The sequence below is a fragment of the Cyanistes caeruleus genome, chromosome 2 (assembly GCF_971803275.1).
Source record: "Cyanistes caeruleus chromosome 2, bCyaCae1.hap1.1, whole genome shotgun sequence".
Lineage (NCBI taxonomy): Eukaryota > Metazoa > Chordata > Aves > Passeriformes > Paridae > Cyanistes > Cyanistes caeruleus.
This window is the reverse complement of record NC_141702.1, coordinates 121,029,089-121,049,062: the sequence shown is the minus strand read 5'-3', so window position 1 is coordinate 121,049,062 and position 19,974 is coordinate 121,029,089. Positions and strand designations below refer to the sequence as shown.

General features: G+C 40.9%; 1 protein-coding gene across 25 annotated transcripts in view; it reads right to left on the bottom strand.

Annotated features, from left to right (window-relative positions):
- RIN2 (Ras and Rab interactor 2) overlaps positions 1–19,974 on the bottom strand; it is a 63,848-nt gene that overhangs the window by 21,432 nt on the left and 22,442 nt on the right. For 13 of the 25 annotated variants that reach the window (XM_086879409.1, XM_086879402.1, XM_086879404.1 and 10 more), the window contains 4 exons: positions 16,954–17,046; positions 9,163–9,257; positions 2,242–2,434; positions 1,904–2,015 (listed from right to left, as the gene is read on the bottom strand). In XM_086879409.1, coding sequence (XP_086735535.1) covers positions 1,904–2,015; positions 2,242–2,434; positions 9,163–9,257; positions 16,954–17,010 — 457 coding nt within the window. In that variant the 5' untranslated portion in view covers positions 17,011–17,046. Of the gene's footprint in view, positions 1–1,903; positions 2,016–2,241; positions 2,435–9,162; positions 9,258–12,784; positions 12,842–13,588; positions 13,783–15,090; positions 15,345–16,953; positions 17,047–17,183; positions 17,299–19,974 lie in introns of those variants that run through there. The other 12 variants (XM_086879413.1, XM_086879420.1, XM_086879417.1 and 9 more) reach the window with 6 other exon arrangements.

The following is a 19,974-nucleotide window of genomic DNA, read 5'->3' as shown; positions in this document are numbered from 1 at the left end:
ACAAGAAAGTTACAAGAAAGAATCACATATAAATCCACTGTTTCTTAAAACAGTTTGATAAAACACATCTTAGGTTTTAGCATGAAGTTAATAAGTTTTCACCATCAAGCTAGCTACTATTTGGTTGAGAGAAAATAACTCTGTAGAGGAGTACATATCCCTGCTGAAGGCATTTTCAAGGATCTACTGACAATCTTGGTGGCTGGTTTGCTGTTGTGCTCCAAGCATATGGTCTAATTCCTTGTAAAACAGGTGAAGTGTGATGAGGCCTGCACAATGTTTTGCTAATAGACAACAAATCAATAACTGAGGCTTCGTTTGTCCAGTGTACTAATATGCCTAATTTTAAATCTCTCATTTCCTCTTCTTGAATTCTATTCTACTCGTCCTCACCCTAGGCGTGTAGAGCCAAAAGGGAGATAAATTTTCATTCACTCCAAGAAAACATTTTAACCTGAAAACCACTGAAAAACTCAGACAGTTCTGTTGCATGCCATTGACTTGCACAAAGGGAGAGGAAGGAAGACACGGGCACTGCCTTTCATTTTTCCCCACATGACATCACTGTTTCTTACTGATACAAATGCCTGCTCTCAGTCGTAATGACGATTATTACTCAGGCTCTCTCTGATGGCAGTAGCAAATCTCACCCAATGACTACACAGGATAAGCAGAAGCAGCTCCTAGAGTGAAATGATCCAGATCTTTTGCCTCTGGTCTAAAACCTCAGCTACGACACATGGCTAAAACCACCAGTAAATACTTCCCCCTTGTGGAAGAACGTTGTTCATAAAAGACAGTATATAATTATTTTCTAGATGGGAATTTATTAGTATAACAAGCCTATAAACACAGCCTTAGACCACACTTAGATCAACTATTAATGACAATTTTCTCTTCTCTTTGCCTTGCCTTGCTTGTAAATGGAACTAAAACCAGACACAGAGAATTAACTTTTTGTTCCTGGGTGCAGGGGAGGGAGAGATAAAAAAAGGAAAAAACTCAATATCAGTTTACAAACAGAAATAGAAATTAACTATAGACTCTGTTTCAGGGATGTTTAACTGAAATTGTTGCTAATTTTCTCCCATTTTAAAATTAAAATTAAATAATAAAATGAAAAAAATTAAATATTTGCTCCACTTGCAGTTTCAGCACCACATACACTCACCAGCTGCAGCTTCCTTTTTTCATTCCTAAATCTTAAACTTATTTTTCACACCCTCCCTTCTAAAGATATGAGGGCATAATTGGTTCAAAACAATTTGGAGCGCTAACATTTCTACTAAAAAAAGAAAGAACAAATATAGTTTGAATTAAAAAGAGAAAAAAAATTGATCTTGCAACAGAAACAGTTCTAAAGGGCTAAAATCCATTTAGTTATTACACAAAAAAACAAAACAAAACAAAAACCCAAACAAACCAACAACAAAAACCACCACCAACAAAACCAAACCAAACAACCCATCCCACACCTAAACTGCAGACAGAGAGAGCTCATGACAGAGTTGCTTCCAAGAACAAGGATGAGCACAAGGAAATGCAAAGACATTTCATTGAAAGCAGACAGGATTAAAGACTGTTTCTACAAAAGACATGTAAGTTTCTAAGAGGATAACTACCCATAAAAAGAAATTAATCCTGGATTCAGTAAGGTACACAATGGAAATATTCCACTTGCAGCAACCTTAAGTGTTTCTATATGTCTCCTCTCCTCATGGCAGAATATGCCTGACCCACTCCCAGAGCCCACCTCAGAGAGCAGTACAGGCAGCCCATGACATTACTTGCACGACTTTGGGTACCCTCTGCTGTGTGTTTCAGCAGTGTGAATGCTCCTGCATCCCACAGGGAAAAGGTATCTCACGAACAGCTGAGAAGTAGTATGTAACTCACAACTTACTGTATGTACTTTCTTTTATGGCAAATTCTTTCAGGCAGGCCCCACAGTCACCAGAGAGGCGCAGAGAGATGACTTTCTTCTGCAGCCTTGCGGATTTCCTAACCAGAAATATCTGTTGTGGAGAAGGCAGAAGGACATGATTTTAGCTTCATCACAGATGCCAGAATAAATACAGATCACATACAAAAAGGAACCAGAACAACCTCATGATGTCTGCTCTAAAACATACCATAATTTTACTTGGTCATTACTGTATTGGTTCCAACACCATTGGGTGTAAAATGGCAGCACAACATTTGGGAAAAGCATGTCCTCACAGAAACTGAGATTCTTCTTACCCCAGGAGGCTGTCTCTGCAAAATTTCCATGGCTTCAGTATCACTCAGACCAAGCTGCAGCCACACAGGGTGAGTATGGAGGAGCTTGTCCAATATGCTTAGTTTGTTGGATAGGCTGTCATATCCAGAGTCCCGGGGGCAGCTTTTTACATCATTTTTCTCAGGAGAGACATTATCCATGTCCTTTATAAGACTGTGGAAAATACAGAAAAAAAAATTAGACATGCTAGCCTCCTAGGAACAATCACTCAGATCAGTGAATAGAATTATCACAAAGCTCATGGTACTGCTAACACTCTGGGCTGGTACTTCTCCTACTGAGAATTCTTATATTCAGCAAACACAAAGATTCTCTTTAAAGGTTCACAGTTCAAAGCCAGCTTCAAGATAAGACTTAGCATTCTTCTGTGAGGTGGGAGAAATTCAGCCATCACTTCAGGTACTGTTGTATGTACTGATGTGATTAACTGAACATTTTGCTTGCCTTCTTTGCTGTGCTAACATACAGAAAAACTTCTCTTCAAGGAGACTAATGCAATTCAGACATTTCTACTCCCAGATCGATTGCAAATGCTGCAACCCACAGAAATCTTGCTCTCTCCTGCCTGCCAGAAAAATCTGTTCAATACTCTGACAATGGAGCGACCCACGACCTATTGGTGATCGCTGCACCAGACACAAGAACTTTGTCTGTTTGGAGAGATTATTTTCACAACACAACTCCACAAACCAGCATCACTTCACCTTATGCCCAGACTACCGTCTCTGCTCCAGCAGCTCTGCTGCCTTCACAGCTGCATATCCATCTTTGCTCCCCTCAGCTAAGAGGTCAGAGTGAGAAGTGAGATGAAGTGAAAAAAAGATGAGAAACCCAAAAAAGAAACAAGAAAAAAAATGATAAACTCCCAAATAACCCTCCCTAAGGCACAGCTTCCTTAAAAAATCTAAGTTGCAGTCACTTCTTATTGTACTCCTGCTAAGTTCTGTAAATATTTATATTTTTTCCATTTTGTCATGAAAGGTCCTTACCTTGCATTTTAATACAACACTTCCCAGGATCAGAAACAAGTAAGGAATTGTATATTTACGCTCCAGATTCCTTTGGCTGTGGATTGACTGCTATGTGAGAAATAAAGGCTAAGCAAAGTGTGAATGCTGCAAAGTAATGTAAGGTTAAAATTTATTTGGGGCAGGGCATCTGAAGTTACTTCTACATTCAGCGATGACGTAGAGTTCTTGGAGGCTACAGATTCTTGTTATTAAAAATCCAAATAAACAGAATACTTTGAGAACTCCTTTTGTTATGCAAAGCTTCACCTCCATCCATATAATACAGAACACCCAGTACAAGTGCACGTGTTGCTGACTCAAATTTCTCATTTTTGAGCTAGAAGTACATCCTGTGATTCTCCCCATGCCAGAAATCACTATGGAGCAGCTACTCTGGTAACAGCCTCCTGATGACAAAATTTAGGAACAGACAAAAAGCTCCCTGAGATGTCAGGCAGAGGATGTGTTCCACTTACAGACTTTGCTGTGGCAGGAGAGGCCCTGGGCGGCAGAGGGCAACACAGCTCCACCTCCCCACTGCACACTGTGCATCTCTTCTGAATTCTGTGCTTTTGGACAGGTCCTAAGCATCACTAACAGCATCTACCATCTTCATTAAGCCAGCTACTCTACCCTCAGCAAGTGGGTACAGAGTTCATAAGCACAGGAGCACTGAATACTTAAAAAACAAACAAAAAGCCTCTCTGCCCCCCTGCAAAAAAACACCCACACCAAAGAAAACAAGCCAAACCAAATTAAAACCCATCAACCAAACAACAGAAAAAACCAAAATTACCAAACTGCTTTCTTCTAGCTTGGCTCAGCAACATCTCTGGAGAGGGCAAGCAAGATGGGGAAGAGAACTTTCACCGTATGATCAGATAAGAACAGGCAAAATCATTTGACTTCTCATTACCTGGATCAATTACCACTACCAGCATTTGCCTCTTTCTTTTTTCTTTGTTCTGTTTACTTATTTATGATGTGATGCTTTTCAGATTTCCAAGGCATCTCAAATGCAGATGATTTCCACCACCCCACCACTCCCACCCCCTCAAGCATCAGAAGCTTTTATGAACTGCCAGTACATCTTCAGGGGGCACAAAATACACAGAAACACATTGAGTGCAGGTGGGAAGTATCTTTTACATTAGTCACAACTGGGTCTGAAACTGTCTCAGTAGGAATATTAGGTTCCCTCTTCAACCAGTTCCAGCAGAGACTAGTGTTGCAATGGATGAATCTCCAAAAGTCAGATCATGAACCACAAAAGTGTTTTTCTGAGCTGTACCTCCAGTAAATATTGCTCAGAAATTTCCCACTCATCCTCAGTGCCAGTTAGCTGCACTACAAACCGAAGGGAGCTGTGGCAAAGAGCAAGTTACACAGCAATGCTGGCTACAAGCTTAGACAGATATAAATAATTTCCACTCCCCTTGGCCAGGAGGTGAAAATGAAATATGCTGCAGGGGGAATATGTCCAAGGGGAAAAAGTTTTTTGTCTACTAAAGACAGGTACCTCACCTTCAAAAGAAGGTGTGTGACTGGTACTACATTCTAGCAGTACCTAGAGCTGGAATGCCTAGCATTGCTTGCTACCACAAAACCACCTAAAGCAGGCAAGAGTTTGCACAGGCACGTAGGGTCACAATGTTCCTCTTTGGTATGACTGGTTTCATGTTGTCCCACACCCCCTAGACCACCATAAATCAGCAGACTAATTTGAAAAGGGAGTGATCAGGTTTTTGGAACCTCCAGGTACTTATGTGTGCAATCCCTACCGCATGCTGAGATCCAAGGAGGAAGCTCTCTGACCTACATACATGGGCACCTCCTTGCTGCAGCTACTTCTGCTCCCTCAAGAAATAAGCCAAAGATTATGAATATCTGATCATGATCAGAATTTCTGCCACTCCTAAACACTAATGGTTCAAACAACACCAATGCAATTCAGCTAAATCAGCACCAGAATTAGCTATTGCAATCCATGGTGAGGTACACAGGAATAAGAAACTTTTAAAAAGTTAATTCCTATTCCCAAATAATAAAGAAGGAGGCAGAGAGAAAGATCTATCCTGGTGAACTCTGGAAAAAGCATACCTCGGAAAAACCACACCTGGCAAACCACATACAACCTATGAGAGGCCACTTCCCAAGGCCTGGGAGTAAATGCAGTAAAAAGCCCCACTGGTGTGTTTTGACAGCCTATTTGCAGTGGTCTAGCACTACAGAGCATCATATTCCCAGTTTTCTTTTTTATTCTTAAAATAATTTTAATTAATGATCTGGGCATTAGACATAAAGTCAAGCCCCTGACACATGGGAGTTCTCAAAACTTGTTATGTATTAAGAGTTAGACTAAAATTACTTGGGACTGGGATGAGTGTAACGACTTTGGAAACAATTGCATGGAAAGAATAACCATTTGAATCCATGAGCAACGGACTAACTCAAGTGTACTGAACAAGAACAAGAAGTTGCTGTAACCTAAATGCTAGCAAATTATGTTGTATATTATGCAACAACTAAATCCCTCTCCTGGTTTTACTTTCGTTTGGAGGATGTTTGGTTGCTTGGTTTGCGCTACTTGTTCGGGATTTTGAAAAAAAAAAAAAATATTCCTGATAAAAGACAATCTGACCAGGTCACATTAAATTTAAAATCAAAACACAAATCAGCCTTAATGGATGGTCTGCTTCAATTGAGGGCTGCTACACAGTTCCTCTTCTGTGGGAAAGGTAGGTTTCAACACTACTCACGATGAAACTAAAGAAAACACATGATTCATGCAAGTTTCCTTAGAATTGAGAAAACTCATAAACACGTGGGAAGTACAGAGAGCTAATTGCCAAGATAAACAATGCCGTGCTGCATCCTGATTAGACTCAGCTCACAGTAAAAAAGACAAGTAACAGGCTGAAGCTTGTAACCAGGATGATCCTTGGTCATGGTGTGAACCTTGCTCCAGTCCCACCAAAGCTAACCACCTCACAGTTAACTCAGTTTGACTATCCACTGCAAAAGGTCTGGATTTCTGTAAATCACGAGCTCATAATCACCCCAGCCCAGGCTATACAGTCATACTGAGCATCAGCTGGGAGGGGCAGAGAGCCACCGGTACCCTCCTGCTGTATCCCATTACAACTACAAGAACAAGACAAGGTAGCTGGGAAGAAGTTTTCTGGATACTTGCCTACCAGTCAGCAATAACAGAAGTGGTTCTCTGTGCAGGACAGAAGATGGCTCTGCTGAAGTGAGTAACTGCTGTGGGAAAGACAGTAGCATGAGGGCTGTGCAGTGCAGGACACAAGGCAGGGAGCAAAGCTCTGCCCCTGTTCCTTCCATGGGAAGAGAGCAGGAAGGGAATAAGCTGCTGCAGCTGCCACCACCAGCAAAACATTCCTGAACCATTCCACAGGCACCGAGCACCCCGGGAAGCCTGCAGCTTTACAGCCTTCCCTCCAGAAGGACAGCAGGAAGCATCATCCCCTCACGGACACTCACACAGATGTGCAGGGGGGCTGGGGACTCCTAAAAGATCATCCAGGTGCATCCAGGTGCCACCAGTCCCGTCCCACATGCTCCTGCTGTTGCATGCAGAAGCTCTCTCGTCACTCTTCCAAAGGTCATTGGAACGGCAGGACAGAAATCTGTCCTACAAATTCCATTTTCTGACAACTCTGCTCAATTGCATTATTGAGATAAGTGTCTGGACTGGGAAAAAGGTCAGGCATCAAAAAAATGGGATACTGAAACACTCCCCCTTAAAACACATATTTGCAAGCCTTTTTGGTTTTTTTCCTGGGGTTTTACATACTTACAAGCTAAAGTGGTAAGCCCTTGAATCATTCTTGATATTACTTGGGCCATATATATTAAAAGGAAAGATGAGCCCAAAGTAAAGGAGTATATAAGGTGAGGAGTACAAATCTGAAAGTCACCACATAACCACACAAAAAAACCCACACTACAGTACTAAGGTTGCCACAATTTCATGTCCTTATTTTTCTGAATTCAGCCGAGAGCTCTGCAACTGCTGCCTTTCCAGAACTGCTCAGGGTGTCTGTGGATACCTGCTAAGGTGGAAAAAGAGCGAGGAGAACGGACATTCCATTGAGCTCAAATTTCCCTAGATGCAAATTCAAAGGTCATATCGAGACACCAACTTCCAAACAGCAGAGCATGCAATAAGAGCAGCAAACTACATTAATTGCTGAGTTTTAAATTAACTACAAAGAAATAAAGTTATGACAGTAAACACAGCCTTGTGAGGTGTCTAGTTTAAACAAGAACTCTGGAAAACCTTTGTTGAAATTACTATAATCTTGCTCTGTAGCTCTATATAAAAAGAAAAAGGTGTCAGTGTAAAACTAAATTGCATAATTTACACCAACTTTGATACAACTTCTTCCTTATATAGAAGCATCCAGCTCAGAATTTTGTAGTCACAGCAGGTTTGACTTTAGCTCATTAATTCAGACTTCATATTTCACATTATCATCTCGAAGTGAGAGAAAATAATTCTTTTTGATAACTACTATTACTTTTCATGGAAACTGCATTATTCACTTTTTAATGTTAGCTTTACTTACATATCTAAAACCAAAATATATTTTGCTGTCGAGATTAACAAATTGAGATTAAAAATTCATTCAATAATCAATAAAAAGAAAACTAATGATCTGTAAAATGGGGAGGTTTAGTTTACTGTTTCCAGCTAAGTGCTTCCACCAAGATTTCAGAATCGGTAGGTCTTATCCTTACATGCATATGATGTATTCAAAGATACAAGAAGCCTTTTCTTAACTGAAAAGTAGCTGATGAGCTCTGAAGTTAATTAGCTGAATTCACAAAATGAAGAAAGTATCCTTTCTGCCCCTCTAAAAGAACTGTGTTCTCAAAAGGTTTAAAACTTGAATAAAGTTCAACCAGGGCCATAGCCAAGGACTTTAATTAGTTCAGCTGTCTTACATCCTTTTTTAATACTTGGGCAACAAAGCTGCTGCTTAATGTTTTTGAAAATAATCTACATATGCTTTGTAGTAAATTCTAGCAGATTTCAAGAGAATTCATAGGAAGAAAAAGAAGTAAAAATCTTGAATGTAATTCTAAAAGCAATTTTCCACTTCATTAACTCACTGCTAGAAGAACAAAACTCACCAGCTCCAGGGCTAGCCAAGGCTACGCAGACAGACAAAACACATCTACGTTGGTTGCCTTCCTCTTGCAACAAATATTTCAGGTAAGTATAAAAATGTGTTCTCTTGTTGACAAAATGACTAAAATATTGATTATCATCCAGATGTCAATTTAGCAGATGTTACTGTTCAAGAAAAGCCAAAATGCTGGGGTCTCATTCTGTCCACTTAAAGGTATAATTTCACTTCTTCTATGTGCAGGTTACTCATATATAAATTAACTTAAACACATAAGCCACTTATGCATCAGCTCATAGCCGTCAATATTTTACTTCCCAACCTGAGAGCAGAAACAAATCATGTTATTGTGCCTTGAATCTTCAAAGAGCCACTTGAAGCAATGGACATTTTATCTTTCCAGTGTGAAAGCAAAGCAGTGCCACAGACAATGGTAATAATGTTAGTAGTTTCCTGCTTTAGACAGTCATCATTATCCAAGGTTTTTAACAAGGAAGTAGAAGTGAAGCTCAGTTGCAATTAGAAGACATTAAGGCAAATACACCAAACAACTGAATCTCCTGCACAAAGGCAAATTCCTTGGCTCAAGAGCAAGATTATCTACACCTCCTATGCTGCCAGGGAGCGACCATAAGTGACCCAAGAAGAAAGCAGAGTGAAAACATTCCTGTCGTGGCAGACCCTCCAGAATCATGAAAATAAACATTTTAATCACCTTTGCCAATCAGCAGGTTCATCTTCCACAGTGAGATCTGTCTGCACCATCTCCTGTTTCAGTTCTCCAATTTCTGAGGCAATTGTGTCAATGAGCTGGAAAGGGACAAAAATAGTATGACATCAAGTGAGTGGAAGAGGCGTGGAAAAGAAGCCGGGGCAAGCTTAGTCACCAGAGATTACAAACTTTTTCTTTTTTTTGTAAAATTTGGACTTCCCCTTGCAAAGGAACAAGTAAAGGTTGGGGCCATGTATAAAGGTTCTCAGAGGAAGAGTAATTCCTGTTTTTTGCCAGTACAAAACCTTACAGTTTGGCTGGCCTTCTAATTTAATGGATTAAATTTGCAGCCTCTGTGCATTATACATCATCTTACAAGAACTAAATTATTTAACTGTTCGTAGCATTTACCTTCTCATAAAAAAAAAAAAAAAAAAAAAAAAAAAAAATTAGAAGAATTCCATGTGCAAGACTTTTATTTCAGAAGGGACAGAAGAGACACCAAGCCAGCATTACAATACTGTGGAGGACAAAAAGCAAGGAAGCAAGAAGGGAGTGGGTGGCTGCTTTTCACATTAGGTTTTGGACTCCATTTGAACACAACAATTAAATTAAAAAAAGAATTGCCCTGCAACCCTTCAGCTCAGGTAGAACACCAACCTAATCCTGGGTACGAGGGCAAAAACTCATTTTAAGGTGGGCAAGATTAGCACTAAGGTTGTACCTCGAGAAACGCAGAATTTGCTATAGCAAGACTTCAGCAAAACACTTTGTTGAGCAGAAGCCAGCCATGAAATTTGCAAAGCCTGTTTTCTTGAACACTTTGTGGCCAAAGTTTGTTTGTCACACCACACCATGACAGCCTATAAACCCTAGCAGGGTTCCCTCTCTCCGGCTGGGAGGGAACCTAATGAAAGGTGTGCAGTGATGTAGTGATCTCTACTACCACCCCTACACACCATAGCAAACAAAAACCCTGGCACAAGAAGCAAAAACAGCTTTGGGGTCCAAGTCAGAACAGTCTTCACAGCTGCCCTGAAGGAATGAGCCCAAGTCCCACTCAGGGCAGGCAACTCAGTACAGCAGCACTTTCAAAGGATTGTAGGCATTATTTTCCTTGTAAATTCTTACACTGGAAGTTTTCCTCCACCTCCAAGATTTTCAGCGCTCTCCCTTTTGCTGAGCAGCATTATTCCAATCAATTCAAAAGTAGTTTTAGTCTCTACTTACAACTGACCAACTCCAATAAATACACCTTATGTAAGAACAAATTACTATTACCCATGTCCTAAGGGCTTTTTTCTGTCCAAGTCATAGCTCCCAGTGTTGGAAATTATACGAAGTTCAACATTTTTTAATATAAATTTAGTCAGGGGTTTTGTTTGCCTTTGCCCAGGGGAAAAGGAACTGAAGTTTCTTTTCAAAGAACTATTCCACAACTGAGGTCTGATGAGCTTAACATCTCAGCAGACTGGGATCAGCATGGAAGATACACAAAAGATAACAACCATTAAGGAAAATCAATTCCAAACATCAGCCCTGGCATGGTAGAGACTCCTGGTCTGGGAAGAGATAGATAAGAGAATGAAGACTGGGAAACTAATTAACATTAGAGGTGAATGGATCAATAACCAATAGGAAACCAAATACTAAGACCTTGGGACCAGTGAACATTGATCCAGTTAATTTCTCTGGGTTTTTTGACTGAATGCGAAAAATCTAATAAAGACTTGTGTGAGGGAATGATTTCCTCTGCACAACCAGGGCAATCAATGTGTGGATGACCTGGTTTCTGTTGAACATCCTGGCCAGAATAAACCCATGCCTTAATTCTCTAGCACTAAAGGTTGTTGTTGGAGAGTTTTTGTTTTGCCCGTAGTTTCGGTGACACCAGCCATGTGTACCACTGACCCCGCAAAGACGTTCCACCTGCTGATTCCCGAACACCCCTGAGTCACTGCAGCCAGATGCGAGCACTGCCTCCCTGGCTGTTCAGGGAGCATCTGGAGGAACCCAGGCCAGCCTCAGGGAGCAGCCAGAGTGGGGTGAATTTAAGGATTGCCAGCAAAGCACCTGTGCAAAGCTGCTTCAGCTGCATGACTGCATGAAAGCTGAGCTGCTACTCCCCATCAATCAATCAATCAGCTCTGTTCAAGGAGCTCCTCTTCATGGGCAGCATCACCTCAAGTCTGTGGCCATAAGGAGCCATCACACACAGCGGTGTGTCCTGTTCTCTGACACGTCTACAGAGACTGTGTCTCTCAGGCCAATAGTCTCCACGACAAAGGAGCTTCTCAGCACCTCTCCTTGCAAAGTACAATGTATGAGCTCTCCACAGAAGCGTCCATGTGTTTTCAGCCACCTCCTCCACACCTGCCTTGCTGGCAACTGAGTTAACTGTGTTAGTGGGCTTTGACCAGGGCTGTGACAAAACCCACCTCCCTCCCAGAAAACAGAATCTTGGGGCTAAAACTACAGCAAAGAACTCTCATCCAAAATGTAATAACAGTGAAGTAATTCTAATGCTTTTGAATTTGTATGCCTGCCCCAAAGAGAACTTTGCAGAAATTATCATTCCTGAGAGGAATTCTTCCATGTTTAGCAATTTTGCTTCTTTTTCTAAAGAGGACTTAAACAAAATGGCAAATCTCAAGCAACCTTATGCTCACATTCTGTTCTACAGACTAAATTTCTTGGGTGTACTACATAGCCTCCATGACAAGTCAGCCTTAGTCTCTGAGAAGTCAATACACTCTGGCCAAGGAAACCAGGTAAGTGTGGCATCAAACCCCAAACTGATCTGTGAAGTTCCCCAGGACAGAACACACACCACAACCCAACAAAGACTAATCACCTACCACCATGTACTCCACCTGAACTAAAACACTGACCTCTAGGAGGAAGCCTCTCATTTTTTTCTAGAACAAACCACTGATATTTTATGCAATTTCAAACTAATTTTCCTTAAAGTCTCTTTAATTGCTCTTCTCTTGATTTAAGAAAAGAAAGTCTTATGGAGTTGTATCATTTGTGCATCCTTGCAATTAACTGACACAAACTGTTACAATAGCATTTTTCTATCAAATAATATAAGGTGCACTCATGATTTTAAGGTGCAGCATTTCCCAATGTTTAGCATCAATTACACTTCTGATGATTACACAGCGCACGCAATGCACACATGACTAGCATCATACAAGATGAGCTGTTAATAACATGTTTCTACAAAACACAGGAAGGATCCTGGCTATGTACTATTACTAACTCCAGCCCTGGGAAAACATGCAGCAGCAGAAGGCTCTGCCTTTTTGGTGCAAGGCTAAGAATATTGGAATTCTTCAAAGAGACTTCTCTATTTGCAAGAAGTGTGGTAGCTCTTTGGCTGGAAATAATGGGAAAACTCACCCTTTTGTTTCAGTGGACTTAAAATCAACGTGGTAATTAGAAACTTCCAAAGGAAAATACAACTGAAGTGGATGTATACATTTGTCAGAGGCCACTGTTGGTGTAAAACAGCATACATAAGCCCAAAGACTTAAAAAGTAATCAGAAAAAATCTGTTGTGGGCTGTCTAGGTCTGTGAAATAGATATTACCCTGCTATGCTATAGAAAGAGGAGGTTTACCTGAAAAATGCATTGGGAAGCATGACATCTTCTCAGGTGGTTAATTAATCAGCATCTCTTAAAAATCAAAATTAAAATGAGATCTTATATAACATGATAAAATAGCTATTTTTTTTTTGTAATTATTTTCCTTTGTAATTTATTTCTGTTTACAATAAATATAAATTCATTGGGAATTTATTTCTCTATTTATATATAAAGCTCCGTTCTGTTAATTCAAAAGACACTACAGTATAACCACTGTAAACCCAAGTAATAATTATGACTCAGGCAACATGAATTCACATAGCAGCCCCATACAGTATTGCCCAACCAAATCAATCCTAAACATTAGATTGCCAAATACTCATGTACTAACTGTTTACATTCCTAACATCTATGAATGAAATAATGAAATGCAAACATCTTAAACTACAGTATTTCCTTTCATAACGCACCACAGTCTGCTTATTGTCAATTGATTCTGAGCTCAACAAGACTGAGCTCAGCTTTTGGGGACTGGCAAGGGTGACAGTGAAACTCCTACATACAGGCCACAAACATGGCGCCTCAGCACCCCGTCATTCTCTCACCACAACATCTACTTTTGCTTTGCATCATTCAGGATGTTGTACAAGCAGCAAAAATCAGAGCCAGTGTGTTCAGCAGAAGCAACTCACTCCTAAGGGGCTCCAGTCGCATTTGTGAAGCTGCTCTGTTGACACTCACATTACTGTCATGCATCAGGAAAAGCACGTGCCCAGTACCAGATATAGACAGTGCCTCTCCCAGAAGCCCAGCATAACTACAGCTCTTATTACTCACTTGACTTGAAGAGTTTCCTGTTCCCAAGAAGAAGACAGGTGGCTTTGATTTGATGTCTGTTCCCATTTTTAGAAAAAACCGTGTGACAACTGAATTCCTGCTTTTTGTGTTGAAATGTAAATAAGAGAATTAACGAAACTGCCCTCATTCTGAAAGCGCACTGAAAGAGTCAGCCAAGATGACCACTGCAGAATGTTTCCAAGCCCTGAGATTTACAAGAGCTCAAGAGGAAACAGTAAGATGGGTGCTTCTAATCTGGCAAGCGGACATAGGCTGAAGACAGCAAGATCAGTATCAGACTGGACAAATGAGCCTCAGCGCTTACCACTCCCCCTTCCTGCCAGCATCTCATTTTTCATTCTTTCTGGAGACCTGCATCCTCTTTGGCATCACATCTTTTCCTTCCTGTTTTGATAAGCAGAATGTAGCAACCCTCACAGAGGGCCCTGTGTGATGAGGTGGCCAAATGCCAGAGACAAGCCCGACCAGAACACTGCTTCTGGACTCGTGCAAGCCTCTGAACACAATCCAATATTTTGAGATACGGCTGCAGATTCTGGTTATTTTGCACAGTGAGCTATGAATTTGCAGGGCCACTGACATTGTTCAGCATCTTAGTCATTAGAAACAAAGTTATACCTGATGCTTGGTTTTGTAACAGAAAAGCTTTACTGGTGTAAAATCTCTGATGCCAGCTCAGTAAACACTGGAACATTTTGATGAGAAGGAGGATAATTCAGTAAAGAGGACATTTGTCAGAGACATATATTCAGCCCCTTGCCTTACCACAGATTCTCTCTGTAACCACTGGCAAGCTATTCAGTCCCAGAATTATCCAAGACTAGCCCCATTTTTCTTCATTCTTACTACTTGCTGGCTCTGAGCATTCAGCAATGACACGGTGTAGAGTGCACAGAATTTAGCCTCTAAAACTAGACTTCTGCTCTGTCTAAAAGGGGACAATACCGTTTTCCTTGTGTACTAACAGTCAAAAGAATGGCTGTGAAAAAAACTAAGAGATGGTCAGAAGCTGTAGCAATGAGAACTGCTGCAAGAGCCAGAAGAAAAAAAAAATATGAAGTTGGAATTTCCCACTGGTATTTTTGTCAGCGATTTTTCTGGCAAATGTTGCTGAGAATGGTAAGATACTCCCTTAAGAAGATTTAAGCACCCTGAGAATGTGCATGTGTGGTAAAGGTTTCTTAGGCAACTGCAACTTAACAAGCACAACATGAGAGCCATATGCAAGTACAGAGCACAGTCTGTGCATGGGGGAGAGCACTCTGAAGAACAGATCAGCAGGGATAAAAAGCCATATCTTGATTACTAGGTCTCAAACACAGACAGACAGGCAAATTAAAATAATTCAAACCAAAAAATCTGGTGTGCCAAGTATTTTGCTCGCTCACCAGCTCAGCTGTAGCAAACAAATATAACTGTTGTCACAATTCTACTGACATGGAGGAGGGAAGGGAAAAAAAATGTTATTTCACTGTACACACACAAGGTATCAGGTGCACTGCAAGCAGGCTGGGCACACTGATGGCCTGCAGCTTCCAATCCCACACTCTGTGCTCAGAATAATGGTCCAGTAGTGCAACTTCCCAGAGATGGTGAGAGGTCCAGAAAAGTAGCTCAGAGGAATCTTTTTCCCTGCCAGCATATCCTTAAGAAAATTTAGGACCTTAGTTTTCTAACTGACAATTGTGGAGGAAGGTCAATCCTCTGAAAGGCTTCGTCCTCGGAGATCTGCTCCCTAAGATAAAACAAAACTACTCAGTCATGGTGACTAAGCTGTGCACCCCTTCCTGCTTCAGGACCCCATGTTATCCCCCTGTAAACTATTGGTCATTTCACCCCAGTCTTAAAACATTGGTCCTTTCCCAGTTCTCCCCTTCCCTGTAAAAACCCCAGCTTTTGCCCAGTTCAGTGGATGTGACCGTCAGCGGCTCCCTTCTCTGAAGCCCGCCAGTAAAGGATTCTGTGGAATGCTACACAGCCTCTCATCCCTGGTCTACACGTCGGCTGGGGTGTCCCATGAGCTGATCTAAGCTGAGCACAAGAGCTGAAATCACATCTAAAAGAGCTGATCACTTGAAGCCTCAAGCCGAGCTCATAGGGGTTACCCCTGGCTGGAAACTGCCTGAGGGCCCTGGACAGCTATTGCCCACAGGACCCATACCCAGGAGGTCTGTGGTGGCAGCCAGGGGTCAGACAGACCCCCAGAACCAGCTGCCAACAGACAATGTTTCTTGAAATTGCCTGGGCAGACTGCAGACTGCATTTCTAATCATTTAGAGTAACCACAAGCCCATCATCATGAACAAAACTGCTGTTCCAGCATCTATTTTCTACATAAGAATTACACAAGGAGATCCCAGAGGACTACAGAAAATGACTGGGTGCTTGCTTACAGTCCCATCAGGAGTCCATCAGCATACATGCAAGAGACAACCTAAAGATATTTCTTAGAACTGAGACAGTTCCTTGCTGTGATTTGAAAAATAGGGCTATTCTCCCTATTTGGATGCAGAGTGCTATCAATAAGGCTGATGTTTGCTCCTGAGTTATGAGAAGTAGTTCAATTGTGTTGCAGAACTGAGAGGCAGTTCCTGTCACTGGATGACCCTGGTAATTGCTGGACAATGTCACTGCCCTGATCGTTCATTTCCTAAAGATTGCCCTATAGGAAACTTCTGCCCCAGAGGGAGAAGGAATGGGAAGAGCAACCCCAAGATGGCAGCATTAGCATCTTTCACTGGAAGAGGCTACAGCAAGTGATGAATATTCTAAGGGATGTGATCACGGTAATTTAGTGCTCAGAAGCACTTGTAAATTTTGATGGCTCCCTAGGGCAAAACCCTGCCCAGCAAGGCAGCCGCTGTGACACTGACACATAGTTAACAGGACTCAGTCATCTTTTGAAAACTGCACTGCAGCCTGGCTTTTTAGGATGCCAATTGTTCTCAAATTAGGCAAGGAAGTGAAACCAATTTTCAGTCCAGTAATGGAAATCATAAACCTGTATGACAACTTTAAGTGACACAAATCCAGTTTATGAAGGCTTCAATAATTTTATGCCTGTGCATAATAAAGCTTATATTCTCAGCACTAGTGGCAAAGAAAGCCATGACCTATTTTATACCAAATATTCTATTCCATGTACAGAAAAAAATATACAAGTGAAATAACTGGGGGGGGGGGGTAATCTAGCCACAAATCTGCCTCTAAAAAGAAATGCTCAGGAAGTACTTTCTGTTTTACAGAAAAGGCTTACTATGTATCACAGAGAGTACTGCACATTCTGCAGCACTCATTTCACATAAACCCACATACTTTATGTTCTGTATAAATATCCCCTTTACCTTAAAGAAACTTCCTCTTTTGTCCACACAACGGGTTTTCATTGTCAAAGACGACATCTTCCCTGAGAAGACTCCACTGTATGCCTTGATCTCCTAAAAGGAGACACACATTTGTAATGGTTAGTCCAGTCTGTAGGAAATTCCTCTGCAATTCTAAGCCACAGAAACAGTCACAACAAGCCTTCTGCCAAACCCTTTCTGTCAACAACATTGTGCCATTTATTTCCTACCAGAGTCCTCACATATCCCTTCAGTTCATTATTTTTCCATAAATTGCTTCAAAAATACAGTGCTACTCAGAGTTCTCTATCTCTCCCTTCTTTTCACAGCTGATCCTGTAGCTGTGACTAGATTTTAATGTGCTCATTAAAAAGGAATTCTAAAACATAATGATTGCTTTCTTTGTTTACTTGACCTCAGTCTGCAGTACAAACAGAGCAAAATGTTAAGATGTCATTACAATGCACTTTCAAATGTTACAGAATTAGCAGGACTTATCTGGAGGGGAAAAACCAGTTCAAAATCACCCACAAGGGAGGAAACACTCTACCAATAAAGTAAAAACCAACAAACAACAACAACAAAAAGACCAAACACCCCTCAAAAAATGCTGCTTCAGGTTTCTAAAATGCAATTGAGTCATATTCAAGTCAGGAACTGAAGATGAAGTTAGGAAGAAGTTGCATTTTCTGCTTTCAGAAAAAGTGAAGCCCAGGACAATACACTAATGCATCCATCATGTGAGGAATATCAATTACCATCTGAAAGTAGAGAAGCAGAGTTCCTCTAAAGTCACAACCAAATCACACCAGTAATTTGTCAATCAGCTTCTGAACTAAGGAGTCAGTTCCATGGCTAAAAAGTCCTCCTAAGTTTTTTACTGGTGAGCTGTAATCGTATTTAAACAGCCTAATTTATCTCCTTGCCTACACATTTTCCAAACACATAGCAGGGAGTTATGTTGAAAGTTTCAGCTACCAAAGGGCAAATAATGCAACTGCAAAACACTACAGAGCAGAGACAGAGACACAGCTTTTGATTTTATACAAGCAAAAATTAAAAAAAAAAAAAAAAAAAAAAAAAAGCTGTCAGCAGCAGTGAAAAACACAAGTTCAGTGGTGTGGCTGGAGAGGGAGATGGAGCAGAACAAAGCAGCTGGGACAGAGAATGCTGACAGGTAAAAACCCACATTTGACACATACCCCACACCAAACACACACAAGCTTCTGCTTCCCTCTAATGCCTTATGAAAAAGAATTGACACGGGTAAGGAAGACCAAGGCAGAAGGAGCTTAAATGAAAAAAAGGGTTAAATGAAAAACCCTGGCAAACAAAAGTACATGAGAAAACTGAGAGATACAAGCAGGAGAAAAGAAACATTTTAGTTTTAACATGTAGCAAGAAGCTTTAAATAGTTCGCCTTGTTTCCAGAGGTCCTACCACAACAGCACTAGAAAAGGTTACATTTTTCCACTTGGATTCTGGCTAAAAAGCAGCCATACCAGAAAGCTCAGGAACCTGTTTTCCAGGCAGGATTTGCAGACTTTGAAGGCTGAAACAAAAATCTTGAATTCTGCATTACTGTGCAAAACTACACACTAGGGGATGTGCAAGAGAAGAAAAAAAAATTGCTGGGAAAAAAAAATTAAAAATCCGCAACTTTCTTTCTAAATCAGTATATTTAAAGGATACACTCCCTGCGAAGCTCTGAAGAACTGTGAACCGTGTTTCTTTGCCTAGAAGTGCGCCTAAAAAACTTGACTACATTAATCCCCTAAGAGATGATGTTCAGGCAAGTAGGTGGTTTGCAGGTTAAATGAGTTAAGCTCCATCTCCACATTTACCACATACACAAGGGTACAGAGCAGTTGTTACCCTCTGGGGAGCATAAGAAATTATATTTTTTTTTAAAAAAAAGAGATCTTTACATAAATTCTGGAAAGAAAATTTGCACCTGAGAGTGTTACAGTGGAGGGAGACCCAAAAAACCTAAAAAAGAATTAGAAAAAAACCTCAAATTTCCAAGTTGATCCTATTCCCTTAATGAGAACACCAAATTAAATGACACAGAAAAAAACCCAGAGATTTTAAAGGAGTTACATTAGAGGGTTATGAGCAAGACCCTGCAGTTGTCTGTACATCTCTAGTCTCAGTCATTAATCACTCCATTTGCAAACAACAACCCCTTCGCACGAAATCTCACGGGTTTAATTTTTTTTTTTTTCAATTTAACCACAAGGATGTCTGCATGCAATCCTATTACCAAAATAAGACCATGCTGGGACTTTTCCATTCTCCACTCAAATGTCCAGAGGAAGGAAAACACACAAATATACAATTTTTGCCTTTCAAAGAGCGGTATGACTCCAGTCAGAAGAAAGCCTCAAACAAAACCACTGCTTATTTAACTTGTAAGAGGTTCTGGAACTCTAAACCTCTTCATAACTTCTATTACTGTCACTATTTATGCAGCATTACTGCTATCTGTAGGACCTTAACTCTGAGCCTCAGCTGGGCTCCTCTCAGCTTCACACAGCCAGTGAATCAATCCCCACCACCTTTTGTGGTTAACAATGTAATTTCACACTAATTTAGGGTAACCTAAATAATGTTTCATGTTTGAGTGGGTTTCAGTGTTTCTGACTAAAATCAGCACAATGGGAAACTCTGCTGGGGTTTTATGTATTTGTTGGGAAGGGTTCTTTTGATGCAGATACCTCTTTTTCACCATCCGAAACACCAGAAGACACTAGGGCTTGCTGGTAAAATTGATGGCCAGGCTGAGTGAAAACCTGGGGATGGGCTTCTACTTTGGAGCTGATAGGTACCTCCATATCGTGCAGAAAAAACTGCATAAAAACAAACCTTCTGTCAGAATGTTTCATTTCTCTAAACAGCTGTGCACATCTGATTCTTACTCATATCCAACAGGCTGGAAAACCACTGCTCTGAGGTCGTCCTTGTTGAGTTTGGACCGTATGAGGCTGTCAGAAGCAAAAAAATCTTCCTCCTCTAATCTCT